At 43.1% G+C, this 19,490-nt stretch overlaps 1 protein-coding gene across 1 annotated transcript in view; it reads left to right on the forward strand.

The window, feature by feature from the left end:
- LOC139048655 (uncharacterized) overlaps positions 1 to 19,490 on the forward strand; it is a 117,461-nt gene that overhangs the window by 94,650 nt on the left and 3,321 nt on the right. Inside the window, exons 14-16 of the mRNA XM_070523137.1 lie at positions 6,028 to 6,076; positions 8,838 to 8,923; positions 14,905 to 14,971. Of these exons, the coding sequence (XP_070379238.1) occupies positions 6,028 to 6,076; positions 8,838 to 8,923; positions 14,905 to 14,971 (202 nt within the window). The remainder of the gene's footprint in view (positions 1 to 6,027; positions 6,077 to 8,837; positions 8,924 to 14,904; positions 14,972 to 19,490) is intronic.

Raw genomic sequence — 19,490 nt, forward strand, 5'->3', positions numbered from 1 at the left:
CCTTAACGTCAAAGTGGCAACATGAATGGGACCATTGTGCAGACGGCAAGCTATGTCTCACTAGACTCTTACTTGGTGAGTGGAAGTCATGTAACCACAAGGAGGGGTTCTTTGAAGTAGCTTCATGCCGACTACGCATTGGGCACAAACACCTCATACACAATTATTTGCTTACAAACATGCGAGAAACGCCAGGAACCACTAACAGATATACATATATTACTGACACGTACACATGTTGAAATGCACAGACAAAACGTTTTGCACAACTTATACCAACTACACATACCTTTACACCCTGCTTTAATTTTAGGAGATAATTCGATAGTCCCATTAGCTGACGTTCGTAAATTTCTAGCAGATACTGGCTTTTTACATAAAATATAGATTATTAACACAGCCTTTCTCTCTCTAAATTAAAATTCAAAACACCTCAAGTTTGGTGCAGCATAGCCTTAGCTGCTTTTGTGCCATTAAACCACATTTAACTAACTAACAAATTAACCGTTTCCAGCGGTCTAGTCGGCCTGGTCGAACCTTGTACCAGCAGACATTATGCACCGTGGGAATGGAGTCAAGGCACTTACCTGGGCCAGGTCATTCACCGTAGGTTCCTGTTATCCGAAAAATTGAATATTCGAGAAATCGAATACTAGATATTCCTTTCATAAAATTCGAAGTTCACTATTCGATTCATAATTAAATGTTCGAATAGTTGCACACTCCTAGAAAATATGCTTCTAGAAATGTACAACAGATGACAGAACCACCTCAAAGCTCGCCGACTTTGTGCTTTGTTTGCATATTCGACTGGAGAGAGTGAACATGCGGGTACACCAGTGACATGGTTGGACAGAAATGTGGAAACATGCCGGTATGTCAATGACACTGAAAGGGTTAAGCACTTCAAATTGTTAATTCTAGAGTACTTGTACAGAACACTTAAACTCGTCAACAATCCAGGGTGCTTGAAGCCTTGTAGCATTGTAGCTGTGCCCAAAAGTTAGTACTGTTTTCTGACTTAATTATCATTGGTGCTCTCCTACAAAGTACTGCCTGTGTGTTGCGTCACTATCAGGGACATGCAGATGCTTCTCTGTTGTTGTCATCATCACCATCAGCCTATTTTATGTCCACTGCAGGACGAAGACCTCTCCCTGCGATCTCCAATTACCCCTGTTCTGCGCAAACCGATTCCAACTAGCACCTGAAAATTTCCTAATTTCATTGCACCACCTTGTCTTCTGTCATCCTCTACTGCACTTCCCTTCTATTGTTACCCAATCTGGCACCCTAATGGTCCAACAATTATCTAATCTGCGAATTACATGACCTGCCGTGCGCCATTTCTTTCTCTTAATGTCAATTAGAATATTGTCTATACCCATTTGCTCTCTGATCCAAACCACTCTCTTTCTGTCGCTTAAAGTTATGCCTAGCATTTTTCGTTCCATCACTCTTTCCGCTGTCCTTAACTTGTTCTCAAGCGTCTTTGTCAGTCTCCAAGTCTCAGCCCCATATGTCAGCACTGGTAGAATGCACTGATTGTACACCTTCCTTTTCAATGATAATGGTAAGCTTCCAGTTAGGAGCTCACAATGTCTGCCATATGTGATCCAAGCCATTTTTATTCTTCTGTGAATTTCCTTCTCGTGGTCAGGGTTCCCTGTGATTAGTTGACCTAGGTAAACATACTCCTCCACAGATTCTAGAGGCTGACTTTCGATCCTGAACTCTTGTTCCCTTGCCGAGTTGTTCATCATTATCTTTGTGTTCTGCATATTTATCTTCAATCCCACTGTTACACTCTTCTTTTAAGGTCCTCAATCATTTGTTGTAACTCGTCTGCATTGTTGCTGAATAGAACAATGTCATCGACAAACCGAAGGTTGCCGAGATATTCAGTCTATCTTTACTCCTAAGTTTTCCCAGTTTATTAGCTTGAATACTTCTTCCAAGCACGCAGTGAATAGCATTGGAGAGACTGTGTCTCCCTGTCTGACCCCTTTCTTTATACGTATCTTCCTGCTTTTCTTGTGTAGAATTAAGGTAGGTGTAGAACCTCTGTAGATATTTTCGAAGGTATTTACGTAAGCATTCTGTACTCCTTGATTATGTAATGCCTCTACGACTGTTGGTATCTCTACTGAATCAAATGCCTTTTCATAATCTATTAAAGCCATATAGAGAGGCTTATTATACTCTGCAGATTTCTCAATAACTGGATTAATGACATGGATGTGATTCATCGTAGAGTATCCCTTCCTAACGCCAGCCTGTTCCCTTGGTTGACTAAAGTCCAGCGTTGTCCTTGTTCTATTGGAGGTTATTTTGGTAAATATTTTATATAATACTGGGAGTAAGCTCATGGGCCTATAATTTTTCAGTTCTTTAAAGCCTTCTTTTTGTGGGTAAGTATAATGTTTGCATTCTTCCAGTTTTATGGGACCCTTGCAGCCGATAGACACTTTGTATAGAGAGCCGCCAGTTCTTTTAGCATTATGTCTCCTCCATCTTTGATTAAATTGTCTGTTATTCCATCTTCTCCTGCCGCTTTTCCCCGTTTCATGTCTTGCAAGGCCCTTCTGACCTCATCTCTAGTTATAGGAGGAGTTTCTGTATACTGTTCATTATTGTTTTGAATGGAGTACTCCTGAGCCTTCTGGGTACTATACAGGTCAGTATAGAATTCTTCCTCTGCTTTTACTATATCTTCGAGATTGCTGATGATATTACCCTGCTTATCTTTCAGTGCGTACATCTTGGTTTGTCCTATGCCAAGTTTCCTTCTCAATGATTTCAGGCTGCGTCCATATTTTACGGCTTCTTCAGTCTTTCTCATGTTATAGTTTGGAATATCACTTATTTTCGCCTTGTTGATCAGTTTTGACAGTTCTGCGAATTCTATCTTATCTCTTGAGTTGGACACTTTCATGTTTTGTCGTTTCTTTATTAGATCCTTTGTTATTTGGGAGAGCTTGCCTACTGGTTGCCTTGGTGCCTTGCCTCCCACTTCAAATGCTGCCTCTGAAGCCAGCCTCATTAAGGTTTCATTCATTACCTCTATGTCATCATCATCATCTATCTGTTCTAAGGCTGCATATTTGTTTGCAAGTACCAGACTGAATTTGTCTGCTTTTACTCTTACTGCCTCTAAGTTGATCAGTTTTTTCTTGACCAATTTTACGCTTTCTTTCTTTAAATTGAGGTGAATCCTAGCCCTCACTATCCTATGATCACTGAACTTTGCCCTACCTATCACTTCTACATCCTGCACTATGCTGGGATCGTCAGAAAGTATGAAGTCAATTTCATTTCTTGTTTCACCATTAGGGCTTTTTCAGGTCCACTTTCTGTTGCTACGTTTCCTAAGAAAGGCATTCATTATTCCAAGCTTATTCCTTTCTGCGAATTCTACCAGCATCTCTCCTCTAGCATTTCTAGAATCGATGCCGTAGTTGCCAATTGCCTCTTCACCCACCTGCTTTTTCCCACTTTTGCATTGAACTCACCCATTACTACTGTATACCAAGTTTGCACTTTTCTCATCACTAATTCAACGTCTTCATAAAACTCTGCTTTCACATCGTCATGACTGGATATTGGAGTATAGGCTTGTACTATCTTTAATCTATTCCTCTTATTAAGTTTGATTGCAACTACTGCTAGCCTCTCATTAATGCTGTAGAATTTGTCAGTGTTGCCCGCTATGTCTTTATGAATTAGGAATCCTACCCCGTATTGCTTCTTATCAGGTAGACCTCTATAGCAGAGGACATGGCCGTTATTTAGCAATGTATAAGCTTCAAAGTTCTTCTAATCTCACTAAGGCCGATAATATACCAAACAATGTCTGATAATTCCTCAAAGAGTCCTGCTAAGCTAGCCTCACTCTAGAGGGTTCGGGTGTTAAACGTTGCAAGGGTCAGTTTCCATTGGCGGCCTGTCCGGACCCAGAGATTCTTAGCACCCTCTGCTGCATTACAGGTCTGACCGCCGCCTTGGTCAGGTGCTCTGCAGCTGCTGGGGGCTAAGGGCCATTGGGTGTTTGAGTGAGCCCTTTGGGAGGGGATAATGATGCTGGCTATTCCGGTAGTACTATCGCAGTTCTGACACCAGGCCAAGATACTTCTGGTCTGAAAGGTGCCAGTCAATATAATCCCGGGCGGAGCACCCTAGTGCTCCTGTGTATTGCCTTTCTGTGGAGCCCCAAGCGCGCAAATGCCATCTGTGCGATGTGTCGGTCACTACAGTAAGTGCTAGTTTCCACGAAGCAGAGACGTGAGGCTGATGTCGCATTTCTCGGCCATATTTGATTACAACGAAGCCGCCAAATAAAACAACGGCTGAAGGAAGATGACATGGGAAAACCACATAGGCACACTAACAACTGAGCATTTTATTTCTTGACACAGGAATAAATAGCTGCTGCCAAGAGTCAAAACAACACGAAAAAGCAGTGCCGTCATCTGCATCTCGCAGGTATTATGGAGATACGCATCACGCAGGAATCACGCAGAGCTACTGCAACCAAGCATTCGACATAGCTCAGTAAGATAATCCCGCAAGCGGCTAGGCGGCCTTATCTCTGAAAAGTACGGCCGTAAGACATCTGCTGCGTAAACATCTGCTGAGACATATGTGTAAGACATCTGCTGATTTGTCCGCCCTTTGCGGGTTTTGCTGATCATCATAGGTTGCACGCTATAGTGTCAATTCTCCTTGGCCCCAACCTCTTGTTTTCCGAATCTCAAGCATGCTTGCAGTCTTGAACGTGCCTAGGTACATAATATATTTTCGCCCAATTTGAACAGCACTTAACACTTGTGTGTAAAAATAAAAAAGGGAAAGGTTTTCAGCGCTTACCGAGAGGCCCTGAATTGCGTATCATCCGCTCATCGTGTCTGCTTGTCCCTTGGCGTCCGAAAGCTAGCACTCCCGGGTATTATCGTTTCGCTGCGTCATGAGTCATTTAGCACAGAGATCATGATTGCGAGAACAGTTTGTGTAAATTATTTTAAGGTTAGTTATGGCGATTGCCTCCTGATTCAGTTCAAGATAAACTAGTGTATGCCATCAGCAACCGGGAAGCTAAGAAAATTTGAAGTGATCAAGAATAATGAAGCAATGCTGGCCAAGGCATCTAGCCAGGTGTAGCCAAAAATGAGTATGCGCTGGTACACGTCTATTGTAGATGCTAACTGCTAGTCTTAAGCTTAGCGTGGTTCGAGACTAGTTGAGTGTTCAAAACTTATTAAATTAGCGAGGGCTTACGGCTACCACACTGACGAGCAGTGTGGCCAGTTTCCCTCCTGCTTGAATGGGTGCGGCCCAGGATAGCCGGTATCTTCCCGAAGTGCGTAATAGTTATTAAAAATTTGAAATGCAGATTTCGGCTCGCTTCAGCTTGTTTAATTTTCTGCGTCAATGAATATAGACAGTAACAGTGAGAAGAAGCACACTGATTCAAGCACCTTTCTGGATTAATGTCGGTAACCGGCCAATAGCCGCTGTCTGTGAGAACCTTGCATGTGATGAGATATGGAAGTATTAGCAGCTTCGAAACGGGTTACAGAACTGTGTGCTTGAGAAAAAGCTAACTTCGCTCTCCATTTGTGAACTCCACATGTCTTGCGCAACTGTGAAATTTAGCTGAGATGCTCACAGCGGCATATTTTTTCCGCGATATGTGTTTTTTTACCAAGCCCAAGGAGTGACTCGGGACCCCTTTAAGCTAGCACATCCAAGTTATGCACACAGTAAGCCTCTGCATGCACCCTACACAGGAGACGGGAGAAGGATGTTGGTTTAATAGTGATGTTAACTGTACTTGTCTTATAATAGAATAATAGCGAAAATAGTTATTCACACAATTTTTTCAATGCAGCTATTGTGGACTTACACTTGTGTCTGCGCTTCCTTTGACTTGTTATGCTCATTGTTTTGCCTGTGAAACTAATTCCGGTAATGTGTCCATAATTGATATAACGCACCACAGTCCGTGACCATTGTGGCTCTCTTGTGCAGCACCACGATGGACTCGTCCACCAGCACGTACAACACTGCGCAAGCTGAGGTGGGTGCCATATGAGTGTCCAGTGATATTGTGTGCAGGGGAATTTTTCCTTCGGAGAGGCATTTCCTGTTGAAACGTCAATGGAGATAGAGGGAACTTTCACAGTATATTGCAGAGATTTCTCAAAAATTTATGGAGTAAAGGAATACTGGTTCGAGATACCTTCGGTTTGTTAGCTTTTTTTTTTTGCGTAATTTCCGTGGAAAATAGAGCATCTGGAGATCCTGGTGCATCTGTTAGAGTAGTGCCAGAAGCCTATAGTTACACCTATATGCGGACTCTCTATATGCGTGCTGTTGTGTATTGAGCCATGTCGCATGATGCAGTTTTTGTGAAACAGAAGCCTGTGAGAACCCGAGAAAAAACAGTTCCGCAGTAAAACTGATGTGATGCATCTGAACATTGATGCACGAGCGAGAGGAGCATATATGCTGGCATATCCTGCCTGAAGCGACTCTAATTCAAGTCAATGGCAAGTGTGCATTGTCTGCAGCGACACGTCTGCAACAATTTCTCTGCAACAGAATGGTGGTGCCATCTCCCATCTCTGTCACTGCGTGCTGTGCTTTGCTGTCGCGGCAACAGATGGCACCACCGTTTCGTTGGCAGTGGCACCACAACATCCATGTCCGTACGACCACAGACTAGGACTTTGTCTCTTGATACTGAGAACCAATCTCGAAAAGATTGTCGAGATAACACTCAGACATTGCTACCAAGGATAGATAAAATGTAGTGAAAGTCTGCAGCACTGTATTCTTCCCATGATGGGTGCAAACGAGTTAGAAGTAGCTGCCCATCCGACCTGAAGTGTGGCAGGTGCCAGTATGCCAGGCGATGATGTGATTTTTGTAGCACCTGAAAATCTGCAGAAAACATTTATAAAAACCGCTTCTGCAGTGAAAGATCTCATTTGTTGTAACAGAGTTGTTTTGGGAGTAATGGGGCATTCATGCTAAAGTGCAAACCAGAACACTAGTACGGAATGCACTGAAATGTGCTGAAAAAAACAACAAGAGTTACACTTAGTACTCGGTTGTTTGCTTCTCCAGCAGATGACAGCACCAACAAATTCACCTATATAAATGCTGCTAATGATTGGTGCATAGAGAACAGAGATTTGTCAGTTTAGCTTGACAAATCCAGTGAAACCGATCAAGTGCCCAGTTTTGCATGAAAATATTGCTTCTAGTTGGAAATAATATAGTAACTATTATATTTTGGACAGCATTTTCATCTGTGGTGTTTTGCACATCCTGCAGTGTGCAAATGCAGAATTTGCATTCGAATGTAAGTGTGACACATGAGCTTGTATGCTAAAGGTCCTTTTGCGAAAACGGCCACTTCCTGTATGGAGCTTCTTGAATGAGTGCTTGACTGAATTTTGCATTGTGACGGAGTTTCATACATCTGCCAGAAGACAGTCTGTGGTGCAGTCTTCAGCCGTCATGACAACATGGGTGGCATGAATTTTCCCTGCATTGTAATGAATGAAGTCATTGCAAACATGTTTTGTGGGTTCTGTACAATTTGGTTTGTCCTTACAGCAGTGTTCCTCAAGAGCAACCTTGGGTTTAGCATCATGATATGTTTCAGTTTATTGTGGGACTCTATCTATTTTCTGTTTTACTGCATGCCGATGCCCTCCACTGTTGCAATATATCATATTTACTCACATCATAAACACACTTTCCTTTCCCATAAAATTTGCGCGAAGTTTGGGGTGTGTTCATTATGTGGGGTAAAATTTCTAGCAATTCTTTTTCCTGCGGCCACTCCTAAAAAGTAGGAGACACCCCGTACAATTCAGTGTCTGATCTGGTGCCATGGCACGGCAAAACGCCTTGAATCTGGCTGCTGTTCCGGCATGTCAGACACCGTATTGGACACCGAATTGTTCGGTGTGTGTCCTACTTTCGTCACATGCTACGAGCATTTAATATGGTGCTACGGCATGGTGAAATTCCTCAGATCCGATTTCTGTTCCAGCACGTCAGATGGCACGCTGAGCGCTGAATCGTACTGTGCATTTCCTAATTCACAGCAGCAATTTCAGAGCGTGATCATTATGCAAAAAAAAAGAAAACACATTTTTTGATTGCGAAAGTGGGGGGCGCATTCATTACATGTCTGTCCATTATGCGAGTAACTACGGTAAGCTGAACTGTGACTGAAGCAAGGCATCAAAGAAAAATGCACATGACAGGATCAGCACTTGTACTGTGGTGCATGTTTTTCATCTGTGTCCTTGTTTGTAGCTACATGTAGATATAGCCCATGCATGATGCCAGTGATTAGTAGCTGTAGCCCATGCATGATGCTGTTGTATAGCAGCTGTAGCCCATTCATGGTTCCATTGTGTAGTAGCTGTTGTTCATGCATGGTGCCATTGTATAGTAGCTGTAGTTCATGCATGATTCCATTGTATAGTAGCTTAGCTCATGCGTGATGCCATGAATGATAGTCTGTACCCACTGTACATTCGTAACACTGCTCTGCATGTTTAACTGGCTGTTTATGTGTGAAACAGTGAATCTCAAACAAGACAGTTGTACAACTATGTTATTTTATAGAGGCTTGGAATGTGCAGTTGCACATATCAAATGGCAGCACGGTGCAGTCTTTTAACAGTCACCAATTATATTTTGTGGTATCGCTGGCTTTGACACATAGACAAACATACGGCGACCCGATACAACACACACATCACCATAACACAGAAGCATGCTTATACACTTCCCTGTGTGATGTAACTGTGCAGGTGTCCAACCAACAGCAGCAGCAGTGGCGTGTGCGTCAGGGCATTGTGGAAACCCGCCACCGTCAGCATAGCTCATTTGCCACCAGGTGGGTGAATTGTTCTTGCTCATGTGTACCACTTTCAGGTACTGCGCACAACCATCACCAAGGAGGTAGCCAGAAAGAACATTCGGTTTTGTTTCAATCGCTTGTGCAAAAAGTTAGAATAGTATGAAACTCTGCATAGTTAGATACTTCCAGCACTTTCTTAAAGGAGTGCTGGCATATTTCTTCATCTTATTTTTCTTTCTTAGTTAAATAAAGCACCTCCGAGCCCTAGAAAAAATACTGCCAAGACTCACACTGTCCAAGATGTTAAATAAACTAAACAAGTTGACTTGTCTAGGTTATCAAGGATGCTAGAGAAATGAACTGCAAACGTGACACATGAAAGAAAGAAAAAATGAGGGTCAGTGATTCTTTGTAATGCTTTTATTTAAACGAGCAAAACAAAAGTTTTGCCGCACACATGCCCTTAACGTCCATCTAAGTTCGCCAAAATTGAAGTCGGTGTCTTGTGCAGTTGTTTTAGTACAGTTAAACCTCGATATAACAAAGTAGTTAAAATCGGCAGTTTGCTTTGTTATATCGAAATATGCCCTTTTATGCAAATAAGTAAAGTTGCATTGATTTTTCTTACACGGAAAGGGGCCGCAGAATTTTCCGAATTATCGAGCAATTGAAAAAATCAAATTTGGAAAAACAATTAGTTTTGATAAATTTGGGAGTCGGCGACTAATGGTATGATTTCATGCCACGTCGACAATATCTTCACTAGGCGGTACAGATTAAGCAAAGCCAGCCACGCTTTTGTGTGCACTCAACTCCCGCGGCTGATAGCGTAACCTGCACTGGGACGACGCTATCGTGAAAAGCGCAGGCAGCGGGGAGCGAATGCTTCATCTGTCTTTCGCTCCAACGGGTCACCGAACTCGAGATTATGCAACCTTCAATACTAAACGCGCGGGAAGACATTACATGGTGTCAAGCCTTTGCATACATGGTGTCAACTCTTTGCATACGCGGCAGATTACCTCTAAAGCAGGGTGCGCAGCTGTGCATGCCCCTCGCACGCGCTTGTCCTCGTTACCGCGAGTTCGCTCACCTCCCCCTCTTTGCCTTTGCTCGCGCGGAAAGGAGGCACTCGCGAAGCCACCATCTTGCTTTCTCACCATCGCACACTTTCACTCACACTTAAAGCACACAGTACATGGGGTGCGATATGATCTTATCGCACTTGGACTTCATACGGAACATAATGCGGCTTCACTTTGGCAATCACTCTTGTCGCACGATTTGGGAGGCGCGTTTCCAAACAGCCGCTTGTGATTCAATCATTTGATGATGTGCATTCGCAGAAGTTTCCATTTATTGTCTCAGCATACCTTTGCCGTTGAAGCGAAGTTTTGTTACATTGGGGGGGGGGGGGGGGGTAATCGCACATAAACATACTTCGTTATATTGAGGTTCTAATTACATGGTGTTCTATGGACAAGAGGTTATGGGAAGTTAAATACTTTGTTGTATAGAGAATATTGTTATATTGAAGTTTGTTATATCGAGGTTTAACTGTACTTTGGTAAATTTAGCGAATTGCAGCTGTATTACACTCTGGGATGCTTGGATAAGTAACTCTCTACAAAGGCTGTAACTAAGCTACAAAGTAGAAACATTTATTGTTTGTCGTGCACGACATGCTTCCTACTTCAACGAAATATAAGCCTTGCATATTCATCCAGGAGACCGAGGAACAGCAACTGCACACCAAGAATTGGGAGAAGACGAGTATTCAGTAACTATTTTTAAAGCACAGAATCACCTTGGGCACTCCAAACTTCCGGCACATGTGGCCCATAAAATTGCCCCGTTTCTTCAAAATGTAAAGTCTCTGCCATTTATGATCTGCCCACAGAAGGGGGAGAAAATTTTAAGCGTTCGATAGAACATTTCTGGGCCACTAACGAGAGCTTAACAATTTTCTTTACACTGCTAATTGAAACAAACATTTCAAAATTTGACGGCTTATTGCACTCAACAACCCCCACATTTCCTCAAAATATAGACTGTGAGTGATTAAGTATTTTCCTAATCATGTAAATTGGCATAGCAGATCATTCTTTAGCAGTCTAGTCGCAATAACAGCTTTACCGTAAAAATAATGTCGTCTTTGCCTTCTGCAAATTTCCACCAGACGGTGAATGCCGGCAAGCTCGGCTGACTGACATGTCTAAACAGTGGTTCGTAGGGACCAGAAACCAGGTGGATAGAGTACTACCCGTTCCCTCATGCCTTTGAGGACACGAACATGACCAAAGTGTTGACCATGTGGCCATGCCAGGAAGATGGCTCAAAGTCTGACTTTGTTTTTTCACTTTTTGCACCAGACACAAGAACATTGCCATTGTAATTAATAACACAAGCCCTCGTATCATAAAGGACAAAGTTTTTTCTAATAAAGTAAACCATTCATTCTGTCACACCAAGTGTTCTCTTCGTTGTGGGAATACAGCCTTGCACAGACGCTGTGTAGACCATATGGAAACAATGATTTTTGTGGGCAGAAGAGTTTTTTATAGGCAGCACTCAGTCCTCCACTCATCTTGTTTACATCTGTTTGTCATGTCTTTGTGCCTGCATTGCCTATACTTTCATAATGTACCAACTAGCCTAAACCAGAGGTTTATTCTAATTTATTTGTTTGTTTCTACTTTTTAACTAGTCTTTCAGCTGTGGACATTGTGCTCTTTTTTTTTTTCTCGTATTCTCTTTTATGAGCGCCAATTAGTGTGCTCTCTTCAGCGATGCATGCTAACTAGACCAGTTGTCGAACGTGCCTTAAGGGAAATATGCAAGGAAATCATGTGTACACAATTTCCAGATGACTGATATATATTGTATTGCATTAAAATGAGATGTAGATAGCTTTCTTGCCAGCGCTCGAAACCGCCACTACATAGCCACCAAATGCGAGAGCGAGGAGAAAAGCGTTACATGTGTGTTGCTCACAGAATTTCAGCTCGGCATTCATTCCTAATTATCATTAAGGAAAGTTATTGTGTATATCCTTTGCCCTTATACTTTTGGGATGACTCTCGCTGTACTCGATTCCTCTTTCTGTTTTGCTGTGTGGTGCTGATGTATTATAATACTGGCATGTATAATCTGCATGCCCACCTGCTGTGGTCTCGGAAAGAGACTGGCAGCATTGAAAATAATAATAAGTACTCATATATTGTGAAATTCTTTAAATGATTGTTCCAGACAGATTGTAAGTTATCTCAACAGGAATGTAAGGCTCACCCGTTGGGAGCCTACAGACAAGGCAAGGTCTTATTTTAATGGTTTTTACAACCTCTCACTCCCTTGCACTGCTTTTCGGACAAACCCGATCCAAAGACGAAGGTTCAATGCATCGCTAGCTACCATAATATCACGTGCCGTAAGAATGACGAGGAAATACATGTGACAAGCTCAGATCGAACCGGAGCAAACACCGGGCTTAGAAGAAGCAGGAAGGAACCCGCCACGCATGTTTGATCACATTACAGCACACTTGCTCACACTTCTCTTCTAGCATGAGCTCAGTCATGTCATCTGCAACATTGGGCATACGGGAGTATGGTGCTTGTCAAGCCATCATCCTTCTCGGGTCAACCTCGCACGTCTTTCCTCGCACCCACAACACACACTGATGGAGGAAAGATTATATTTTTTCTGTGCGAGCCTATAGTGTCACAGTTTTGCATGTGCACTGTACTGACAATTGATCGGGCTCTACATTTAAAGGGACACTGAAGGTTACCAGAAAGTCAAGTTAATGTGATAAAGCAATGCTCTAGAACATGTAAGGTGTCAATATAATCGCAAACAGAGCTTTAGTAATCGAGAAATTGAGGTAAATGCATGACACGATTTGAGACCCACCAGCAACATTCTGCTACTAGCCCGATGACGAAAGCACTCCTCATCATAATTTATGTCACTAGTACTCAACTACTCGTATTAAAAAAATTATTTCATTAGATTATAAGACGGAAGAAAATGGTACTTGTCTACTTCTATTCTATTCTAAGAAAAAATAACATTTTGACGTTACCCTTGAATAGTATGGGTGATCGAAAGGTTTCGTTTTCGCTCGACTCTGTGCGCTCAACTTTGCGCCGCGCGCGCTTTGGAGTTTCAGTTGTTTCTTTATCGCGTCGTGCTGCGGTGGTCCTGCTGGCTCGCGAAACTTGCATTTGGAACAAGCAGCGAGAATGCCACGTCCATGTGGTGTCCTGGGATGCGTCAACGGTCCGCGGAACTTGGCCAAGGGCAGTTGCAGCAGCGAATCCAATATTACTTATCACTGTGTGCCAACAACTGAACCTCTCCATTCGAAGTGGTTAAGTGCCGTACCTCTGCCACAGCGCGCTGACAAAGAGCCGAGAAATCACGTAGTGTGCTCGCTTCACTTTCCTCCAAAGGATTACGAGTTCAACGCCGACTTACTGAAGTCGTGTGAAGTGCCTTTCAAAGCAGGCCGTCATCGTAGTAGTATGCAATGACGCCGGCAGCGTGAGCCCTCAATCGCAGGTCACGTTCATCAGTGCTTAAATCGCTGAAGTCGAGCCCAGCGTTGCGAGCTAATGTGTTGTTGTCAGGGTCATCCATTGCAACAAGCGTCGAAGTTGCTGTCATAAAATAAAGAACCAGCTTATCGTCGTGCGCTTTCCCTACCTCTAGCCACCACAGTTCCGCTCTCGCGCTACTGTCGGCTCTGTTTCTGGCCGCGCGTTTGCATTTTGTGCAGAAAAGCCTTAGCGCCGTCTGCGGGAGGCGTTTTACTCACCGACGGCACAACGTCACTATGAGAACATGACGTCAATACTCCTCGATCGGAGGGCGGGTGATTTGAACTGCGCTAGAGATACGCAGATGCTTCAGAACGCATTTTCTCTTAAAATAAGTATCTTCTTCGCACGAAACAAGTGTTTCGAGGCTTCTGGGATTGTATTTCAACAATCCACGTTGACTTAATATTAACCTTTAGTGTCCCTTTAAAGGGGGCTCTTCTTAGTTTGAACTCAGTTATATTGTAATAAAGTTCCGGTCCCCTTAGGGTTCAAATTAACGTGGTTCCGCCATACTCTAATTTAATCTCCTTTACATTGTGAGCTTACAGTATGCTAAAGGAACAATGTGCAGGTCTGTGCAATGTGACAGGGAAAGAGGAATTAGTGTTTTGTCCACCGTTTACTTTCCATCTGCCAGTTGTGAATGTGCATCTGCCTAATACTTATTTAAAGCGAACTAGGGCAATTTCCCGTATGGGTGCCAAGTAGCTTGTATGAAAGTGAGGAGGGAGGAGGAGGTCAGGTAGGAGGGGAGTGCTCCCTCTCCACCTATGCCCACATCACACATGTCACTCATGAGGAGCAGCCGCAGACGCTGTTGTTGCCGAAAAATGCCAAGTGGGAAAGGACAGTGATAGGGGAAGAGGAGGGCATTTGCCAAGGTGGGCATGGGAAATTCGCCGCCAGCCGTGCTGCCACTTGGCATTCTAGAAGCTGTGCCATTCACTTAGCCAGCTCTTTATATGTAAACATCTTAAAGTTTACTTTAATGAACATTATGAAATACCCACTAAATGAATCTTCATTGAGGCAGAGAAAAGAGCGGCAACAGCAATTTGCTGAGCCAGAATGCTGTGGGTGTGCTGCGAAATGTGGTGCCACATGAGACTGTCGTCTCCAACGGATGCAAGACTCCGAAGTTGAGCATGTTGTGGCTTTAACACCTGACAGTCATTTGGAGTTTTGGTGGTTCTTTGATGGGAATTTGATGATCCGTGGACATTCACAGATAACTCAGGGGGATCAGAAAGCTATTTGCTTACTTGGATAATCATCTTCTGTGGTTTCTGCATAAACTTCTCTGTTGAATGGTCAGCTTTTGAAACGCGTTCTTTTTTTCTCTTAAGTAAAAATCACGTTGGTTTGCTTTGACGACTGAGTGATTACATCTCACCCATTATCTCTCTCCATCAGGGGTACCAATGTGTGCCGTGTGGATGACGCCATCCTTGAGGGCCTTGGAGATGGCGAGCGATACCACGTAAGGCGGCCCTCTGATTGTGTTTTATCTTGGAAGCTTCGTGGCGCAGCAATATGGCACTGCTACTACAGTGTGCACTCAGGAGTGAATTTATAAGACAGTTAAAAAGGCGCAGCAGCAACAATTGTTTTGCTTCTTTATTATTATTATATTGCCATCACTGTACCTACTGTGATTTTGCTCTCAGATCAAGCAAATAGGTTAATTTTTTTAGACCGTCTATAGGCTCAAACACTATATCAGTCAAATAATATTTTCGCCATTTATTGGGAACATGCCTCATAGCTTAATCACAAATCAGTCTATCTTTATTAGGAAGTTTGCCCCCACTGCCCCTGGCTTATATGCAGCGGTTCTAGTAGCAGCGAACTCGTTGGGAAAGCAACTGCTCTAGTAGCATTGACAGTGCTAGCTCAGTGTAGTGTGCACCACTGTGCATGTACCTAAAAAGGTATCTGTATTTTTATGGGGGTGTAGGGGGGGGGGGGGGGGAGTATTCGAAGTTACACGAACTAGTGTATTGTGGGATGCAGCACTTATGGCAACACAGCGGGAACAAGGATTGATAGGGGCATTAGGAGATAAAGCGCCGCAAGGTTTGGTCACAACTGCTTTGCAGGCAAAATAATTACATTGGTGCTTCACATTTTGAAACTATGATATTTCTGAGTGAGCATCTAGTTGTTTGAGAAAACTGCCAAATTTCAGCACAATTTATAATTGCGGTACTTTCTTGTGAAAGCGGCAGTTTTTAACAAGCACTTACATGCATTGTTTTAATGCGGACTTAATCTTACAATATTTTACTATGTCCTTTTTTTTTTGCGCACCAAGCGCAGTAAAATGTGGCTGCCCACAAAGAATTCAAAAATATGCAGCTAGCCCTTTCTCGTCAACGTAAAATTCTATGAAGAATTGCATCCTACTTAAGATCTTCATATTTTTCCACAAGTCTACAAGAGGTGTCCACAAGCGCCTCATATCAACGGTATGAATGGTAATGTGAGGCATGCATCAGTCACTTGATATGTTTCGAAATTTTTAATGCAGAAGCGGAGCATAACATGGCTGCGTAAAAGGAAGAAAGCTGCTCCCAGAAGGTTGCGCAGGTGTCCTCATGATAGTGTCACCGACTTTGGTGGCGTGTTTATCCGTGCTTGAAGCATTTAGTGGCCTGAAACCTTGATGCCAGCTATCGACACACAACGTCTTTCAAGTCAAAAGACCTGGCCTGCTTCATAGAAGTGTTTGCCTTTTGTTATATGTGGAAGTATGCAAATACCGAATGACAGATTTTGAATCGAATATAGAATCAAGGGAAAAAAACATTGAATATTTGCAAATTTTTCAAAAAATTTAACACTCACAAAATTTGGGTAAGAAAATACGGTGCTGCACATGCTTGGAAGTCTCCTATCATTGCATCACAAGAATTTAGGAAGCTATCGGTAACTTGGGTGCTTAGAAACCAAGATGTACAGCAGAGTCTGCTCTTGTTAAATTGAACACCAGATTAGTTTGCCAGCACTGATTACAGCTCATTTCTAGTGTATGAAGGTTTAGAAAATATTTTCTTTTTATCAATAGAATTTCGGCTAAATAAAATCAAGGGCTTTTTCCTCTTAAACTAATGAGCTAGTGACATTCAGTTGTACTGATTATCAGTGAGGTTGTCAATTTATTAGTGAACCTGAGTGTCGCGGTAATGATTTATTTGGTGCATAGAAAGCTTTGCTTTCTGATTTCTCCAAAATACAGAAGGGCTATTCGAACTTTACGGCAGGTTGGTTAGCATAAGGCCAATCTCCTCAGCAGACCAAAGCACAGATCACGCATCACGTGACTCAGTCACCATTCTGCGCATAGCCACCGCTGGTGCCGTGAGCATAGACCGCAATTGGCACCGACTGTAAAGAGCACGCGCCTTTTCGTTGTTAGGTGTGGCTAATTTGCCACCTGTCAAAGATCACGAAATCGGCAGGGTCACGGCAAGTTCAAGGGATGCCCTCAACCCCCTTGTCCATGTGCCGTGTGTGCGCAGATGCATGCAGCTTGGTGAACAGCATAATATAGTCAGATGGTACTTGTGCACCCACTGTGCAAATCGTAAGCTTGTCTTGTGACAGGCTGCTCGAAGCTACAAAACAGAGACCAATGTGCGTCTACAAACGGCGTCGGGAACGAGAGGCCGTAAGCCACTTTGTTGCCATCTTGTTCACTCGCTTTTGTTTGCGAGACAGTTTGTCATCTTTACGAGTGTCGTACAGTTTCTGCGAACAGAACTGCATCGATTCAGCGCCGAACCATAAGCAAAAACTAGTAGTTCTCTCACATCGCAAGAGAATAACAAGGCGAAAATAAGTGATATCCTAAGCTATAATGTTAGGAATAGTGAAGAAGCCGTAAAAATGGACGCAGCCTGAAATCATTGAGAACGAAACTTGGCAGAGGAAAAACCAAAATGTACGCACTGAAAGATAAGCAGGGTAATATCATCAGCAATCTTGAAGATATAGTAACAGCAGCAGAAAAATTCTATACTGACCTGTATAGTACCCAGAGGACTCGGGAGTACTCTATTCGAAACAATAATGAACAGTATACAGAAACTCCTCCTATAACTAGAGATGAGGTCAGAAGGGCCTTGCAAGACATGAAACGGGGAAAAGCGGCAGGAGAAGATGGAATAACAGACAATTTAATCAAAGATGGAGGAGACATAATGCTAAAAGAACTGGCGGCTCTCTATACAAAGTGTCTATCGACTGCAAGGGTCCCATAAAACTGGAAGAATGCAAACATTATACTTACCCACAAAAAGAAGACTTTAAAGAATTGAAAAATTATAGGCCCATAAGCTTACTCCCAGTATTAAATAAAATATTTACCAAGATAACCTCCTATAAAACAAGGACAACACTGGACTTTAGTCAACCATGGGAACAGGCTGGCTTTAGGAAGGGATACTCTACGGTGGATCACATCCATGTCATTAATCAAGTTATTGAGAAATCTGCAGAGTATAATAAGCCTCTCGATATGGCTTTCATAGATTATAAAAAGGCATTTGATTCAGTAGAGATACCAACAGTCGTAGAGGCATTACATAATCAAGGAGTACAGAACGCTTACGTAAATACCTTCGAAAATATCTACAGAGGTTCTACAGCTACCTTAATTCTACGCAAGAAAAGCACGAAGATACGTATAAAGAAAGGGGTCAGACAGGGAGACACAGTCTCTCCAATGCTATTCACTGCGTGCTTGGAAGAAGTATTCAAGCTAATAAACTGGGAAAACTTAGGAGTAAAGATCGACTGCGAATATCTCGGCAACCTTTGGTTTGTCGATGACATTGTTCTATTCAGCAACAATGCAGACGAGTTGCAAGAAACGATTGATTCGAGATCTACTATTCGGTATTTGCACACGGGTAGGGCTTCTTTTTATATATATATATATATATATATATATATATATATATATATATATATATATATATATATATATTGTTGCATTACAAAAAAATTCTCTGTTTCCACCTTTTAGGTCAAAGTCGTCATAATTCCGTTTTAAATTTAACGCATAGGTGTCAGTGACGTGGCACGTTGCCACTGACCCTGGCACACGCAGTAGTAATATCAGCAAAATAGTGAGCGTCGGAGGCACACAGTGAAGCAGCTAACCATACGTTAGAGGTGCCCCAATGACGTGGGCCAACCACTGGCTAGTTCAACACTGCACTTATAACATGTGATGGAATAAAAAGGGGCCCTCTAACCGTTGCCCTCTAACCGTTGTTTCAAAGACAATTGTGCTCATCGTCATTTGTATGGAATTTAATTTACTGCTTCACTAAAGCATTGCTTCCGACAGATTTCACATAGACCACAGTCGTGGCCCAGCGAGTAGGACGCTTGGCTTGGCTGCGGGAGGTGTGTGGTTCAATCTCCACCACTGGACACCCACCGGATTATGGGATGGGTAAAAGCACCCCCCTCCCCCTCCTCCTCCTCCATCAGCCAGGCGTCCGGCTTTCGAGGAGTGCGTTGCTTGGGGGAGGTTTGCTCAGACTGCTATGCTTGCTGTGCAAGAACCAAGACAAACAAAATGCCCAGCAACTTCAAAAAGGAGTCAGGTGGGCCCCATGCTGCCAGCTTCCCGATAGGTGGGTGCCCTTCCAAGCGTCTGCAATGCTCGTAGTTGCCAAGCACCAGAGCACTTGTACCAATTTTGCCAGTGGGCTCCTGGCAGCAGCACCCGTCTGCCTCCCTCCCACAGCAGCGGTGGTTGCCAAGTGTGCTGTAAAGTATTGAGTGTAATCCCCATGCACTTTGAAGAGGCTTGCAGTGTGTGAAAAAGAAAACTTGAATTCAGATGTGGCCAGTTAAGAACACTTGACAAGGAACTAATTGATTTATTGATTGGTGGGATTTTACCTTTGAAAGCAACTCTGGAGCTGCGAGGTGTGCCACAGCGAAGATGCTAAGGAATTTTGACCACCTTGGATTCTTGAATG

This window comes from Dermacentor albipictus, chromosome 8 (assembly GCF_038994185.2).
Source record: "Dermacentor albipictus isolate Rhodes 1998 colony chromosome 8, USDA_Dalb.pri_finalv2, whole genome shotgun sequence".
In the NCBI taxonomy this organism is placed as follows: Eukaryota; Metazoa; Arthropoda; class Arachnida; order Ixodida; family Ixodidae; genus Dermacentor; species Dermacentor albipictus.